The 14,687-nt window shown below is 38.8% G+C and overlaps 1 protein-coding gene across 2 annotated transcripts in view; it reads left to right on the forward strand.

Moving 5' to 3' along the window:
• Positions 1-2,498: 2,498 nt before the first annotated feature.
• The window catches only part of grip1 (glutamate receptor interacting protein 1), a 31,109-nt gene continuing 18,920 nt past the window's right edge, over positions 2,499-14,687 (forward strand). The window contains exon 1 of one of the 2 annotated variants that reach the window (XM_055231694.1): positions 2,499-2,855. In XM_055231694.1, the coding sequence (XP_055087669.1) occupies positions 2,801-2,855 (55 nt within the window). In that variant the 5' untranslated portion in view covers positions 2,499-2,800. Of the gene's footprint in view, positions 2,856-13,161; positions 13,298-14,687 lie in introns of those variants that run through there. The other variant, XM_055231693.1, reaches the window with a different exon arrangement.

Raw genomic sequence — 14,687 nt, forward strand, 5'->3', positions numbered from 1 at the left:
ATTCAGCAGCCTCAACCAACAGCAGTGGTGAATGCACTGCACTTCTTTCTGCATGCATGAAATTACTCTGTGTGGAAGGCTTTAGCTGTATGAGATTATTATTAGCCCACGCAATGGATAATGCAGCTCATGTATCTGCAATACAGATCAAAATTTTCCCCCAATTAACTTTGAAATCGTAATATTCTTGCTGACATTCTGAAATGGAGACACCTGGAGCTGTCTATTTCAGAAAGTCTGATTCCAAATATCAAGTGCAAGCACAGAGAGGCATATTAAGTCGAACTGTGCTTGAAAGCTCACTGATAAAATGATATCAACACGTAGAGGGAAAGAAATTTACAAAGTCTCACTCGGATGGAAACTATTGGCCCCAAAGCAATATTATGTTCCTCTTATTAAACTAATGTCTACTTATTTCCATACAAACTAGGGTTGCACGATTTGAGAAAAAAACATTTGATATGCTTTGTATTTCGAAAACAATATTATTGCGATAATCAAATATACTTTTTGGCACAATCAGTTCAGTTAACTAAAGGCAAATGCACAAGCCTTTATTTACTAGTCAAACTGAGTCAAAAATAAAAACAATGAGAAAAGCCAGACCAAAAAAAAGTGAGACCCAGAGTTCCCCATTGATAAACGAGATTATGGTGGCCTCCCAGAAATTCTCCCCCATAGTCTAAAAAGAACATTGACTTCATTGGCATAACAAAATCTCAGTTTGTTGCTCCTTGTATTGTCATTCACATAAAAAAGTAACAACACTAATCAAAAACACTGTTAAATATGAAATACAGGCAATAAGTGGCAATTCAACTTCACAATTGGGTGAAAGAAAATTATTAATATAGAAAATATTTGACACCATACAAAATCTATGGGAAACACTGAAACCTAATAAGGAGAATTATCAGTCTGTAAAATGAAGTATTTTGTGTTGTTTTTTTTTTTGCGATGTATTTATTTTCTTCTGATATGAATTTGCCTCAGCTAATATTGCAATATCATACCAATGAGACTTGAATGTAGACTGCTGAACTGGTTTCTCTCATTTAAAAGTTGAATGCAGAGTATTGATCTAGGGTAAGATTTGACAGTTATTGTTCTAATTTCATTTAATCAAGTAATGAGGTGCATTTTTACCCAATGGAACTGTTTCTGTAAGAACTAAAATCTGAAACAGAGCATCTTGAAATAAACAATAAATAATATTAAGTCAGTCAAATTATACTTAAATCAAGATTACAATTTACTCCATTTTGGATATTCCTGAAAAAGAGATGTTTAATCTCAATGGATTTTGTCCTAAAAGTTTAAATAAATCAGTTCAGCATGCCCTATTAGAACTTGATTGTGCCATATAGGCTATTACTAAAATAAATTCTAATTAAGTACTAACTAAAATAATTTGACATATTATTATAAAAAGCACCTACACAATATTAGAGTTTGCTTTCTCTGTTTGTCTCCATATTGAGGTCAGTCTGTGCTTTTTGTTTTGTAGCCTGCAGAGACTGATTCTTCCACTTGGCCGCATCCTTTCCTCTGCAACCTCCTTGCCTATCCATAGGGACTAAAGATATCTGCTAGCCATACTGAAAGATGCCATGGTTGTGGACATGCAGTTTATCTGGTGTGTTTTTGTTTTACTGTTAATGACCACACACAAAACAGAAATCGCCTAAGTACTTGTCTGGTTCTTCTTCATTATTTGTTTGTTTGTTTGTAATTCTTTAAATCAGTTTGATCTAATCCACAATGTCTTCAAATCCATGATACATCTACACTGAGCAGAATGGCAACTTCATTAAAACCAGAGCTTGAGTTAAGGCTTGCTTAATGTTAAATGATGTGGGTGAATTCCAGAAAGACTAGTTTGGACAAGAACATGACTTCAAATACCAGTTGGTGAAACTGTTATAGGGAAAGATGCATGGCATATTTGTAGGTAAGTTTGTTTTTCTTTTTCTAATTGCGGTCGCCATGGCAGATAGGAAAAATACATAACTATGGAAATAGGTGCAAGCTGTTTTTTCATAATATCACTGTCATTTTTTAATTATAATTTTTAAGAATGGAAGTTGACAGACCTTATTTCAGTGTATGAGAAGAAAAAGGTAAGCTAGACGGCATGTTCATATAGTCTCTTAGGCTGCCTTTAAAAATATGTATAATACAACAAAAGTATCTTAATAGCACAGTGGATAAAATAATCTGAATGCAAATTAGTCAAGAGCGTGTTGGGCTACGTGTGAATCAGACTGTACCTGTACAGTATGGTGTGAATGAATGAATTAAGGCTGCTATAGACCCTGAACTGTTTTGCAAATGTCATCTCTGAATGAATGGTTTTAGTTAAAAAGGTAACCAGTTCAGCACCACATGTCGAGAAGCGATGAGAAGCGATACGGTCACGGTGCGCTATCGGCGACTGCAGCTGGAGCCTCTGGCATCCCCTTTACCTTGCAGCTCTTTCACGGTCATCACGTCACCCCCACTCCCCCTAGAGCTCAGGCTAAAGTTACTGCGGGGGGAGGGGGTCGAGAGACAAGCACAAAGCAAGGCAAAAGCTGTGGGAGAGAGAGGGATCCGGAGGTTTGCGTGCCCGAGTAAGGCTGGAGAAGGAGAGAGTGGTGGAGAGAGGTAGGATTCCTCAATGTTCCGAGGGAGGTGGTGAAGCTAACGCTAACTAGCCATGTTGCCGTCGCTGGTCCCGCTCCTCCCGTCGCTTCTCCTGGTGGTGTGTGTCTGTTAGCGGGCCGCCCTGGACTCCCTATACGCTCTGAGGTGCATCATGCCCGGCTGGAAGAAAAACATCCCGGCCTGTCTCCAACCGGACCAAGAGGGTGGTAAGACGCACCGATTTTTTCAGGGTTACACCGACCGGCATGTTTATGCGAGTGCGCTACATGTGCGTGCGTGTGTGTGTGTGAGCGCTCCCGGACTAATTATCGTCAGTGAGATCTTTCTCACAGCGTGGTTTGGTGCCGCCGGTACAGCTTCTGCACACTGTGTTCGTGGAAACCACTGAAAGTTGGTGTACTGTGAAGGTGTGTTGCTCAATGTGTTGTGTGTGTCGTGTTAATCTGACGCAACGGGTGAGGTTACAGTGACGTTACGGTGATTTTTACCGTACATGTTACATGTGCGTTAACCACACAGGCTAAGGGCAAACACAGGTTAACAGAGAAACCAGCGCGAAAGGCTCACCAATGGCCCAACTGAGCCAACAAACAATGCAACATATACGTAGGTTTCTCAGTAATAACACAGGCCTATGCACTCACTGTCACATCATTGAGAGATGTTAATCTCTTACAACAAATGTACTGTGTGGTTCCCTGTTTTCCCACACAGTCATCAGTCCACTGTGGTGTAATGTAAAGAGGCTGCAGGCTACACCTACTCTCCTCAGGGTGCATTAGACAGAACAGGAATTAATAGGGTATTTATGGTTTGACAGCATCTGTTTGTCCTGTGATTAGTGTTTCAATAAGATATATGGAGGAGTTAGTTTGGTTGTAGTTTTTATTGTTTTACAATTATTTGAGCTCCATTTAGAAGTGTTTGTAGGTATTCTTTAGTTGTGAACAAGGCTGTATATATCAGTGGCATGTGGATTTGTGGAATTTGATCAAATGTTCAGTTCACCTTACCTCACTTCCCTTCTGTTAAAATGTGTTATAACAAAGTAATAACATTTTACTAAAATTAAGGTAAAAATATTTAGAACACTAAGAAATCCAGACAATTCACTTACAGTATTTGTGCAAAAATGTCTGCATACCTACTGTGTACTTGGTATTTTGTCTTTATAAGAGGTGTCAAATTCAGCAAACCATTTTTAGCTCTTAGCTTCTCAAGCTTTGAACTGTACTTGAATTCTGCTAACTGCTTAGGGGGGTGATTCATTTTGTTTCAATCAAAGTAACAATTATAGGCATGCCAATATATAGGCCTATTACTCCACTAGGAACCTTACTCTTATTATATTAAGGACCAAGGGTATATAATTGATCCTGTGCCAAGTTATTGCAATGAAGGCCAGTAAGAAATAATGGGGTACATACATTTTTTAAATAAGTTTATTTGGGCCCATTTTTTTTTTACAAAAAGCCCTGAGCTGATCATGAAACATTGCAGAATCAATGTGATTGCATGGGTCTTTTTATTCCTATTAATAATAAGAAATATAACATGTTGTCAATAACAGTGCGTATGTATAAAGATGTAGTCTGACCCCGTGAATTATCTTCCACTTACAATGGTTTTGATTGACAGGCTGCAGGCGGATGAACCAATCAGAGAAACAAGAATATTTGGAAAGAAATTTCTTCCACTATTGAGACAGGTGCTACAAGAGGCTGTGATTGGATCGGCGTAAGCAGCAGAATCCTAGAAGCTCCTCCATTTGAACAGAAAGGATCTGTAATTTCAGTTAAATTGATAATAACCCTATAAGCATCAAAACAATGTGGTCTTTAAAGCAATAGCTTTATATGTACACCAATAGTACAATAAAGGCTTGGAATAAAAAAAATAACAAATCAATTATAAAACTGTAAGAGGAACAAAACTTATGGTACTCCTCCTTAGTGACAATAATGTCAGTATTTAATCACAGTCTCATTGAATTTTCTGGGACATTTTAAGAAGACAGATTATTAATGTGCTGGAATAAAAATAGAAAGCCAAGTGTAATAAGTCACAAGGAACAGGCAGAAAGTCATTAAAGTGAGAAAAAAATCTGAGAAGTGCTTTGATCCAATGGTCAGTTTGCATGTATGGATAATTATTGTGGTGTGATGCTATTGAGCTAATCACCCATGATCATCATCACCCTCCTGGTCCTGAGTCGCTGTGATGTCATGCTGACATCAGCATCCTCACGAGAATCAGACCTCTGCGGTTTTCAGGGCCAGGTGTTTGTGTTCACACGACTGGTGCTGTATAAAATCATTCAGAGCAGAATGAATCACTGTCATAATCTGCAGTATTTAAAGTAGTACAGAGGGTATGGGATTGAAGGTAGGACTGAGGGTATGAGATTAAGGTAGGACTGAGGGTATGAGATTAAGGTAGAATTGAGGGTATGAGATTAAGGTAGGACTGGTGTTATGAGATTAAGGTAGGATTGAGGGTATGAGATTAAGGTAGGACTGAGGGTATGAGATTAAGGTAGGACTGAGAGTATGAGATTAAGGTAGGACTGGTGTTATGAGATTAAGATAGGATTGAGGGTATGAGATTTAGGCATGGGGGATGAGATCAAGGTAGGACTGAGGGTATGAGATTTAAAGTAGGACTGGGGGTATGAGATTTAAAGTAGGACTGGGGGTATGAGATTTATGGTTGGACTTGACAATGTGAGAATATTTTTGAGAAACATGAGTAGTGCTAACTAAGACCATGTAATTTGGTTTTACAGGTAACCAAATTGTGATTTCCAGTATTAAGATGTTACATGGCTGTACAGATTACAATCAAAGAAATCTTTTTTTTTTCCACCATTTCAAGTAATTTGACTCACTCTGACATAGAAAGCACTATCCCTCCTGCAGGGTGTTGTATATAACTCTGCAGTTTAAATCTTTTCCATTTGAATCTCCTCAATTTTATCGTTAATTTATCCTGATACTTGAGTAGCAACCACAGAATAACCGTATTTTCTGCCACCTCATCTTAAGAATTAACCTCGCTGTCATCAGATTCTGTAGCCCTCTGAGTAGAGTTCTACATATCCTTTTGGGATTGCTCTTGCTGAAAGCGATCAGAACCAATGATCAGAGCATTCACACAAAGACTTCACGTTGATTTGTCGAAGTGTCAAAAAAGCAGAACAAGCCAAAAAATCTAACTTTAGTTAAGTCCATTTGAGAGAAACGCACATGTGTCTTACCTGTCCACACATCCTCAAAATACAAAAAACAAAATAGTTCGTATTTTCCCTAAATAGGCTGTTTATTTTGGTTCATTCAGTACTGGCTTCTGCCAAAACCACAATGCTGCCCTATGATTGGTCTGTTTCTATCACAGGCAAAATCTTCAGCTGGAGCTGAACAAGACTGATTCTCAAGAGTTTGTGAACTCACAAAATCTAGAGACTCCATTTTGCTTTCAAGGATACTTTAGGATAGGGTTGAGTGATCTTTGCACAGAAGTGCCTGTATTTGGCCAATCACAGATTTATGTTATTATATTGACATTTAGGCACTTTAAATAGACACATGACATTGCTCCAAGTTCTTTACTGTCCCTTTAAGGCTGTGCAGGGCAACTGTGGAACATGCAGCTTTTAACTGGGCTCTGAGGTTGTAATCCTGATTTCTTCTACCTGTCACTGTTGAAGGAAACAGCACCTGTCTACCTCCAGGCCTCATACTCAGGACTCAGATGTCCTTCACGTAGGGCAGTAATCTTTTAGTTCTTTAGTTGGTTAGTCAGTCTCATTCAGCCAAATTAATGTGGAGTTTGGGAGTGACTCAATAGTCAGCCTGCTGGCCTAGTACTTCTCTTAGTATTAGGTTTTGGGCTAGTGAGCTATTGCCAGTGTCACCCTGGCCACCCTTTTAGTACAATAATCGATGCACAGGGTATGTCTTTTGTCGACCAAGAATTTCTTTTCTTGACCTTCACATGGATCTGAGCAGAAAGCAGCAGTAATGCTGAGACAACCAATACAAATCCCATGTATGAAACAGAAGGTGTCACAACATTATAAAAGCATGTGCTGCTGTATACAAGTGTGTAAAGTGACAAAAAATGTCAAGTGCTTTAGTGAGAAAGTTAAAAAAACAGTCAGCATTTGCCTTCTCTCGTTCATTGTTGACCTAATCGAAGTTTTTGATTTGCCACAAATGGGGATTGTAATCCTGATATTTATAAATGTTTGTAATATTTTTTTGTATTGCAAGTTAAATGATAAAGACACATGCACATTTAAGACTTATAACTAGTATAGAATTGGACTCTTTGCTAACACTTAAAATCAAATGAAGCTTATTAATTTATTATGTTTAGGGGAACGTTCTACTCAGTGTGGTTATTTCTTGACTATGTATGTGCCTTTTGCAGCATGACATCATCCTCCCGATTTAAATGTTTGAAGCAGAGAAAATGGCTTGCACACAGCGGCAGGCATCATGAGCCACATACTAGCTCCCACAGTGTCCTTTAGGAGGTGCTGATGTCAGAACGCTGCTCATCAGTGCACCCAGGATTACTGAGGCAGACCTGTCGTGGGGCCTATATGTGTGTTTCCTTTTTTTTCAGCTTAATGTATTATCCCTATTGCCACTGACACATTTTATCAACGCACTCTCGCTAGCTCTGATTCTCCTCTCTCTCCCTTCCCCTCGGTCTATCTCTCTCTCCTTCTATCTCTCCCCTTCTTCTTCTCTCACACACTCTCCCTCTCTTCTTCTTCATGCCTCTCTCTCTAATGTGTCTTGAACTAACTGCTGACAGTGTGTGTGTCACCCCTCTTACTAGATCCATTTAAATATGTGTTCGCAGTAATTATTGCTATACAAGTGCAACCAGCCTGCCTGCTATTAACACTACAGGCACATGTGCAATATAGGAATGACAGAGTAGGAATTAATGACCCATCTAAAATAGCTGATCATCCTTTTTACACTAGAACATTTCTGAGCAGCAGTGCACACATGTATGGATGATGATCTCCCTGTTTAATTTTGGAGAGAGAGGAAGGTCGATTTTTTGGTCCTCCAACTGTGCATACTGTTGTTGTGTCTATGATCAAGTGTAAAGTGAATGACTGACTACTGCTGCTTTTTAAGAGACTGGTCAAACACTTCAGAGTTTGGAGATATTTGCTTGTACTCCTTTCACTCTTCATTTCCTTCTGTCTTGAGGTTATTTCTTTTGATATAAAACAATTTGAGAAATTGAACAGAAAGTATCCTTTAAATATAGTTGCCCATCAGGGAAGGGATTGGCTATCTTCATCTCAAGATGGTCATTTTCATTCACTAATTCATTCATACTGCAAGCTTATCCTTCATCTGTTACATCCTACATTCAAGCCCTGGGCACCGTCCAGGTGGGCAGCTGAGCTCCTGGCATCAAACACACGTACTAATTTTCTGCTTGGATAAGCCCAGCATGGACAGCCAATACTAAGCCCTTACACATATTAATGCACAGTGCTTTGCCCCAGACATCCATGTCTGAACTGTGTCTCAGCAGTACTCAGGTTTGACGCTGAAACCTGTGGTGAGCACCAGGCCTGACTTTCTGATCTGCTTGTTGTCCTTATTCATAGTTTATAAATGGAGATGTACGACATCTTTAAGCGTGGGACTGTCAACACGTGTTTTCCAGTGCTGGGAGCCTAAGTAGCTGTGTAAGTATAGTAAGATTTAGTGCAGCTTGAGTTGGGTCTGGCCTGTGTTTTTTTTTTTTTCAGAGCAATAGAGAGCATTCATGCTCAATGCCAGATTCGATTAAGATAGTAAGAGATGAAGTGACACCGCACTCAACTGGGATTAGTTGCTTTGCTCTGCGGCTATGATTGGTTCATTAAATATCTAGTGTAGTGTGTATTAATGTGGCAGGCTCTCTGATCACAGCTTTTTATCTCATCAAGATATGCATTTTGTTGATCTATAGATTGAGTGTTCTCATCTGGTTCATAAAATAACTTAATTATGCTCAAGTACAACTTTACTTTTTGTGTTTGTATGCTCTTTGTTTTTTCTTAATATATGTATATATAGAAAAAAAATCAGAAAATTTGTGTGTCCTGTGGGTTGAAGCTTTCATTTGTAGAATACAAAGCCTGTTACATGCTAGATTTGTCTTCTAATGTAATTCTCTTAATTTTAAGCACACAGATACATGACACTTTTTGTGCACAATTTATCATTCAAATGTATAAATATGAAACTAATCATTCAAATGTATAAATATGAAACTAATCATTCAAATGTATAAATATGAAACTAATCATTCAAATGTATAAATATGAAACTAATCATTCAAATGTATAAATATGAAACTAATCATTCAAATGTATAAATATGATGCGTCCTTTAATCAAGAATTACTAATAATACAGTCCCATGGACCACCACTGAAATGGTTTTGAACATGGCAAGTGTGCTGCAAACAGTCAAAAGACTGCTGTTTTTAATCCACTGAAACGGGGCCTGGAGATTAGGATTAGGATGTAGTTTGTTTGTGGTTGAGTTTGGGTGGTCGTCCTCAGCGTTTTCCTCCTGCACACAAGAACCAATTTGCTGTCTTGTGGTGTGCCAATATTTTTGACAAAGTTTAATTATTAGGGATGGGACAAGTTGTTGCACCACAAAATGACACACAACTATAATATTTGCAGAAAATAATCTTTATCTTCATCTTGATATTTTTCTTTTTTTTTTTTTATTTGCCACCATTATAAAAATCACATCTTGTTTTTGTGAAACCAGTATCATGTCTTGTATGGCATACCGTATTGTCCATCTCCGGATTCTAAAAACTGGCATAAGCATTGATAATGTCAATATCTGATGTAAAACCAATTTCAAAACAGTGTGCACTGTGCAGGTGTCGGCATCTATAGGCAGAGGATTTGCTGTTATGAGCCAAGACCTGAGACAGCAAAGAGTGAAAGTAGTGATGATTACATGCACAGGAATGATTTTTACTGTGAATGTATTCATTCTCCAATTGAAAACAGTTTATTTGAATTTGTCACCATCTTGACTGTTTGGTAGAATTAATTGTGATTCTGGATAAAATGATGCATGTATAGATGGCTATGAACCAGAGCTTTAAGCAACACAAAGGAAATAATAATAAAATGAAAGTTGACACTTTCATCATTGTCTGCTTTGTTGACCGCCAGAAGGTTTATATAAAGGCACATGAAAAACACAACAATAAAAATAAGGGAAGTTATCAAATCCCAGTGTTTAAACAGAGGTAACAAAATATATGAACAGGATTTTCAAAGAGTCATTTACAACATGACAGAAAAAATCAGCTGGCACTAAAAGACCTGGTCTTCTTCAGTTTGATTATTTTTTTGATGATATTGACACTCAAAATATTTCTAAACTGTACCCATCACTAAAGAGTGTTCCTTTGAACCCTTTGTAACAAACAAAGCTTAACATTACTGTGCATTCATAGCTAATTATATCTTTAGGTTAAGATGAAAGGTTTGCATTTGTGGCTGACCCTGCGACGGTCACAATCATTACAAGTTTGAATATGGCCCTCCACTTGACTTCTGTCCAACTCTGGGTCTTGTCTCTCTTTAGCCTAAGGTCTGGCTGAGTCATCAGGGAATAAATGGATGTCAATGCAGTGTTTGTGTGCGTCTCTGTCCATTAAGAATCAAGGTCAGTCGCTCCATTATGAACAGGAATCCACTGTTCTCTTGTGCTTTTGTTATGTTTGTTTCTTGGCCCTCGTCTCTATTTCTCACTATCACCCCAGTCATTATCAATCACTCAATAACTACAGGTTTTCCCATAGCAATAAGAATTTTGTGCATTTTCTCTCCATATATAGGCTACTGGGTATGTAACTGCTTTGTGTGTGACCAGCAGAGGGAGGTAGAAGAGTGGTTTGTGGAGAAGCATGGATAGAACAGGATCACACGCTCACAATCACTCAAAGTGAGATGGCCAGTCCTGTTAGGGAGCATCGCAGGTCTGAGAGCGAAATTCCAATAACAGTACTGACTTTTGCTCCTCTTTTGCTCCTTGTGGTTGTGTCAGTGAGTGGACCCAGCTTGTAATTATGACATTTATGATGGTCAATATGAGAAGAATGGAAAAAGTGTGTAAATGAAAATGCGTGTTCATTGACATTTGCATGTACATTAAATCAGAAAATTTATTCAGAGCAATACGATTTTTTTTTTAAAAAGATGTCATTGTTGTAGAATAAATTGCAGAAGCCCCACAGTTGAAGAGAAGAGACATGACTCTGGCGTTCTAATGCAGGAGAAGTTTATTTACCATCAGTACAGAACCCAGCACCCGGAGACATGAACCTTCAAGACACCATGATAGTGTTGTCCATTACAGCCCAGTGCAGTCCAGTCTGCCTATGCTTCTGTTGTAGGGAGTATTATACCTCTGATGACCAGAGATCAAAAAGGGTTGACCTGGCAGTGGAGTGTCCTCAGACAGCAGACATGGAATTTCTCTAACAATTATAATTATTGTTATTAGTTTTGCTTGTACTCAATAGGATCTTTACATATCAACATATTTCTGTGTATGAAAATAGAGCGTTGTAGTGCATGTGGGCGTTGTATGTTAATGGTGATGTATGTTGAGTATGTTGGTGTTCAGAAACATTGCATATAATTTGTTCACCTGTTCAAACAAACAGCTGATTGGAATTGTTAGACTTCCCACAGCTGCTATTGTGTGGCACTAGAGAGGTCCCAGCTCGCTCAGACACAGCTCATGTTTGTATGTCTTGGTCCAGGAGCATGTCACACACTGTAAATATCTCAGGGCGCTGCTGCTTGACCTTTGACCTCTGTGCCTGAAGAGTGCTGAGACTGACAGCTGCTGAGGAGTGACAGTGAGTCCTCTGTATGCTGAACCATGTCCACTGTGGTGACCAGGGAGCTTGGCTCCCTCTCTGGGCCTTTACCTCTTCAGTGAGAAGAATGCTGACCAACCACATCATAAGATGAAATGACCACAAAAAGATAAAAGAACCATAAATAGGCACTTTGTCATGAGATAATATTTTAAAGAATGTTAATGGGCCAGAAAACCATGGAAACAATTATTTAAACAAGCAAATTGAGGGTTACATTGTCTCATCTGTGCAGTAGTTAAATGTTGCCTGTATAACTATATTGCAACTGTAATCGGGTCTACCTTTATGTTCCACATTCACCTGACTTTTCCTGTACTGGACACCATTTGTGGAATTTTTAACCATTCAAAATAGTTTTTTTCTGTTTTTAATTGCTTACTGCTATTGCAACATTCCTAAATTTTCATCATCCATCAACCTTAAATTTCATATAGTGAAAACATTGTACCTGACTTCTGAAAATGCAAAATAAATAACAATAATAATAATTATAATAATAATAATAATTATTATTATTATAAAAACTGACTGTGATTCCTCAGCTTCTGTGGTTGTACATACAGTGATTTGGACAGGAAAAGCTTCAGGAATCATATTTCATCTGCCTTGGGGAGCACCTCGGGATCCCATAGCAAATAACCATTAGCATTGGCTGCAGCAGTGCTGAGTGGGGTCACTTACTACCTGTCTACCCCTCAGAAATCCCCTTTTGTTGTCATTCTGCTGTCTATTCTGCCCAGCATTAGGCTAACATTGCTGGGACTAGTACATGCCGTAGCCTGCTCATGTATGTGCCAAACAAAAAAATTATCTACAACTCTCTTGTGACGTGTTCCAAATAGCAACAAAATCACAAGATCTGGGGTCTACACTCCAAAACATTTGTTATCTTGGTCACATTAATGTTCAGACCTACTTCATATCTTTTTCTCTGCCTTCATTTTCCTGTCATCTCCTCTTCCCTGACGTTCAATTACAGACCCCTCTAAGGAATTCACACACACATCTACTTTCTGAGAAGACTGCCCCTCCCCCTACACTGTACCCAAGTGTGTTATAGAAGAGGGGAGAGATACAAAACATAGAAAAAAAAATTAGCTGAAGCTTGGGAACAAAGGACAGGAAACAAGGATGCAACAATGGAGCCAATGATGAGGACTTATCTTCCTGTGCTGATGCTCCACGTGCACACACTCTTAGCACACACTCTCATTCTGACACAATGAAGGAGTGGTGTGTGAGGGCGAGAGAGAGACGGGAGGGGGGGGCAAGCTCTGAGCCCTGTGATTGGCTGAGACTGGCTAGATGCACCAACTGTGGAAAGAAGCAGAGTGAAGCTGCAGATAGACAATACAAAAGCCCCCATGAGTGGAGTGTGTGCATGTGACATTATATTTAGTGTTATGGGAGCATAGTAGTAGTAGTGGAGTGTGTGTTTTGAAGCTACTTCAGGATGCACAAGGAAACCTGATCTTGCCCAGTGGATGGGGGCTTTGTGCTAGCTCTCAACATTGTTAGCTGGCAGCCTCACTCAAGTTCGAACCCGGTGCAGTGGTGATGATGGAGCGTTTTCTAGCCCTGATGCGCATTCTGGGCAGGAAGAGAAGAGGGAGGAGGTACCGGGCCGATGATGACTATCAGGAAGGCTACGAAGACGTTTACTACTACACCAGCAAGTACAACACACACCTACTGAGTGAGTCCCGAGACAATGACAATGAGCAAGAATGGGAGTGGGCTGTTGGTAATGTTAGAGAGGCATTGTTTTATTGTCTATAGAAATAAAGTAGAGCCATTGATATGAGATTATCAACAGTTTATGTATGCACGGCAGGTGTGTGTTGTATTATAGATGAGGACGCTTTGATAGAGAGCAGCTCTGTTACAGTAGTAGACAGACTCAGGTATCCAGGTGAAGGGGGCAGGTGCTTGTTGGTAATAATAACAGGAGAGGAAGTGAAGACTGAGGAAAAGAATGTGCACTATGTGGTCACACACTCCCTCAACAGTAATAGAGGTGTTTAAACTGAATACCTGAAAACACACTGTATGTGATCTTGAGAAAAGTAGAACCAAACAATGCCATCGTTTGAAGGTTGCCTGTTCTTGCTTATTTGTTGGTTTGTTGTCTCAGGTAAAATGACTTGGAAGGTCAGTAATGGAGAGTTGATTTAAAAAAAAAAAAGTAGCTATATATGTTAAATAAAAAGGTGTCAATGCATAGTAACAATCCAAATAAAAATAAAATGTGCAGAGATGAAATGCACAAATGGTAGTGCTCATGGGCTGTAATGAATTTAAGTTTAATCAATATTGAGATTGCTAATCTTCAATGATATGCTTGGTTCTTTTTGATTGAGAGGTCTAGCTAGTTGTCTCAATAAAAGCATGTGCTAGAAATTTGGCAATGTTTTTGTCTTAAATGGCTATAAGTCAGAGTCTAGTGTAATGCTCATGAGATTTATATTGAAAGTCGTTTTTTGTCATATCGCCCAGCCCTAAGTGGTAGTAAGGCTTTTGATTTATGCATTGCCATCAGACTTATAGACCAATTGCCTGAATTAAGTTGAAAAATGCTATTTAATGTTGTAATAAAAACAAATTTCCTCTTGAATTAATTTAGCTGCTGAGCTCTGGTTTGTGGTTACACATACTCTCAGCGCTTTGCTATTCATCTTTTGTGCATGTGAAGAGGATTCCAAATGAATGAAAGTTTTGCCAACTCCTGTAGTCATTGGAAAGCTTTCTGCTCTTCAATCTGTTACAAAATTCAAGATCATTCACTTCTAAACCTTTTTTTTTTTCTAAATGGGCTAGTGTAGTAAATAACAATAAATTTACATAGACAGTATTTTGCGATTGTGTGGATTCACTCATTTACCAGCCAGAGTTTGTGTTAAGCCTTGCATGTGATTCTGTATGAAGGCATTTCAAGGTTGGTTGACTTGCTAACCCGTGTCCCTGCACACACAAAGATTTTCTCCTCAGTTTTTGTGTTAGTGTTAGGCCAGATTGTTTCTTTCCACTCAAGGTCAGTACAGACAAATGTAACAATTGTGACTTAAAGTGATCGCTAATGTCACGAT

Source organism: Periophthalmus magnuspinnatus, chromosome 23, assembly GCF_009829125.3.
Source record: "Periophthalmus magnuspinnatus isolate fPerMag1 chromosome 23, fPerMag1.2.pri, whole genome shotgun sequence".
Taxonomy (NCBI): domain Eukaryota; kingdom Metazoa; phylum Chordata; class Actinopteri; order Gobiiformes; family Gobiidae; genus Periophthalmus; species Periophthalmus magnuspinnatus.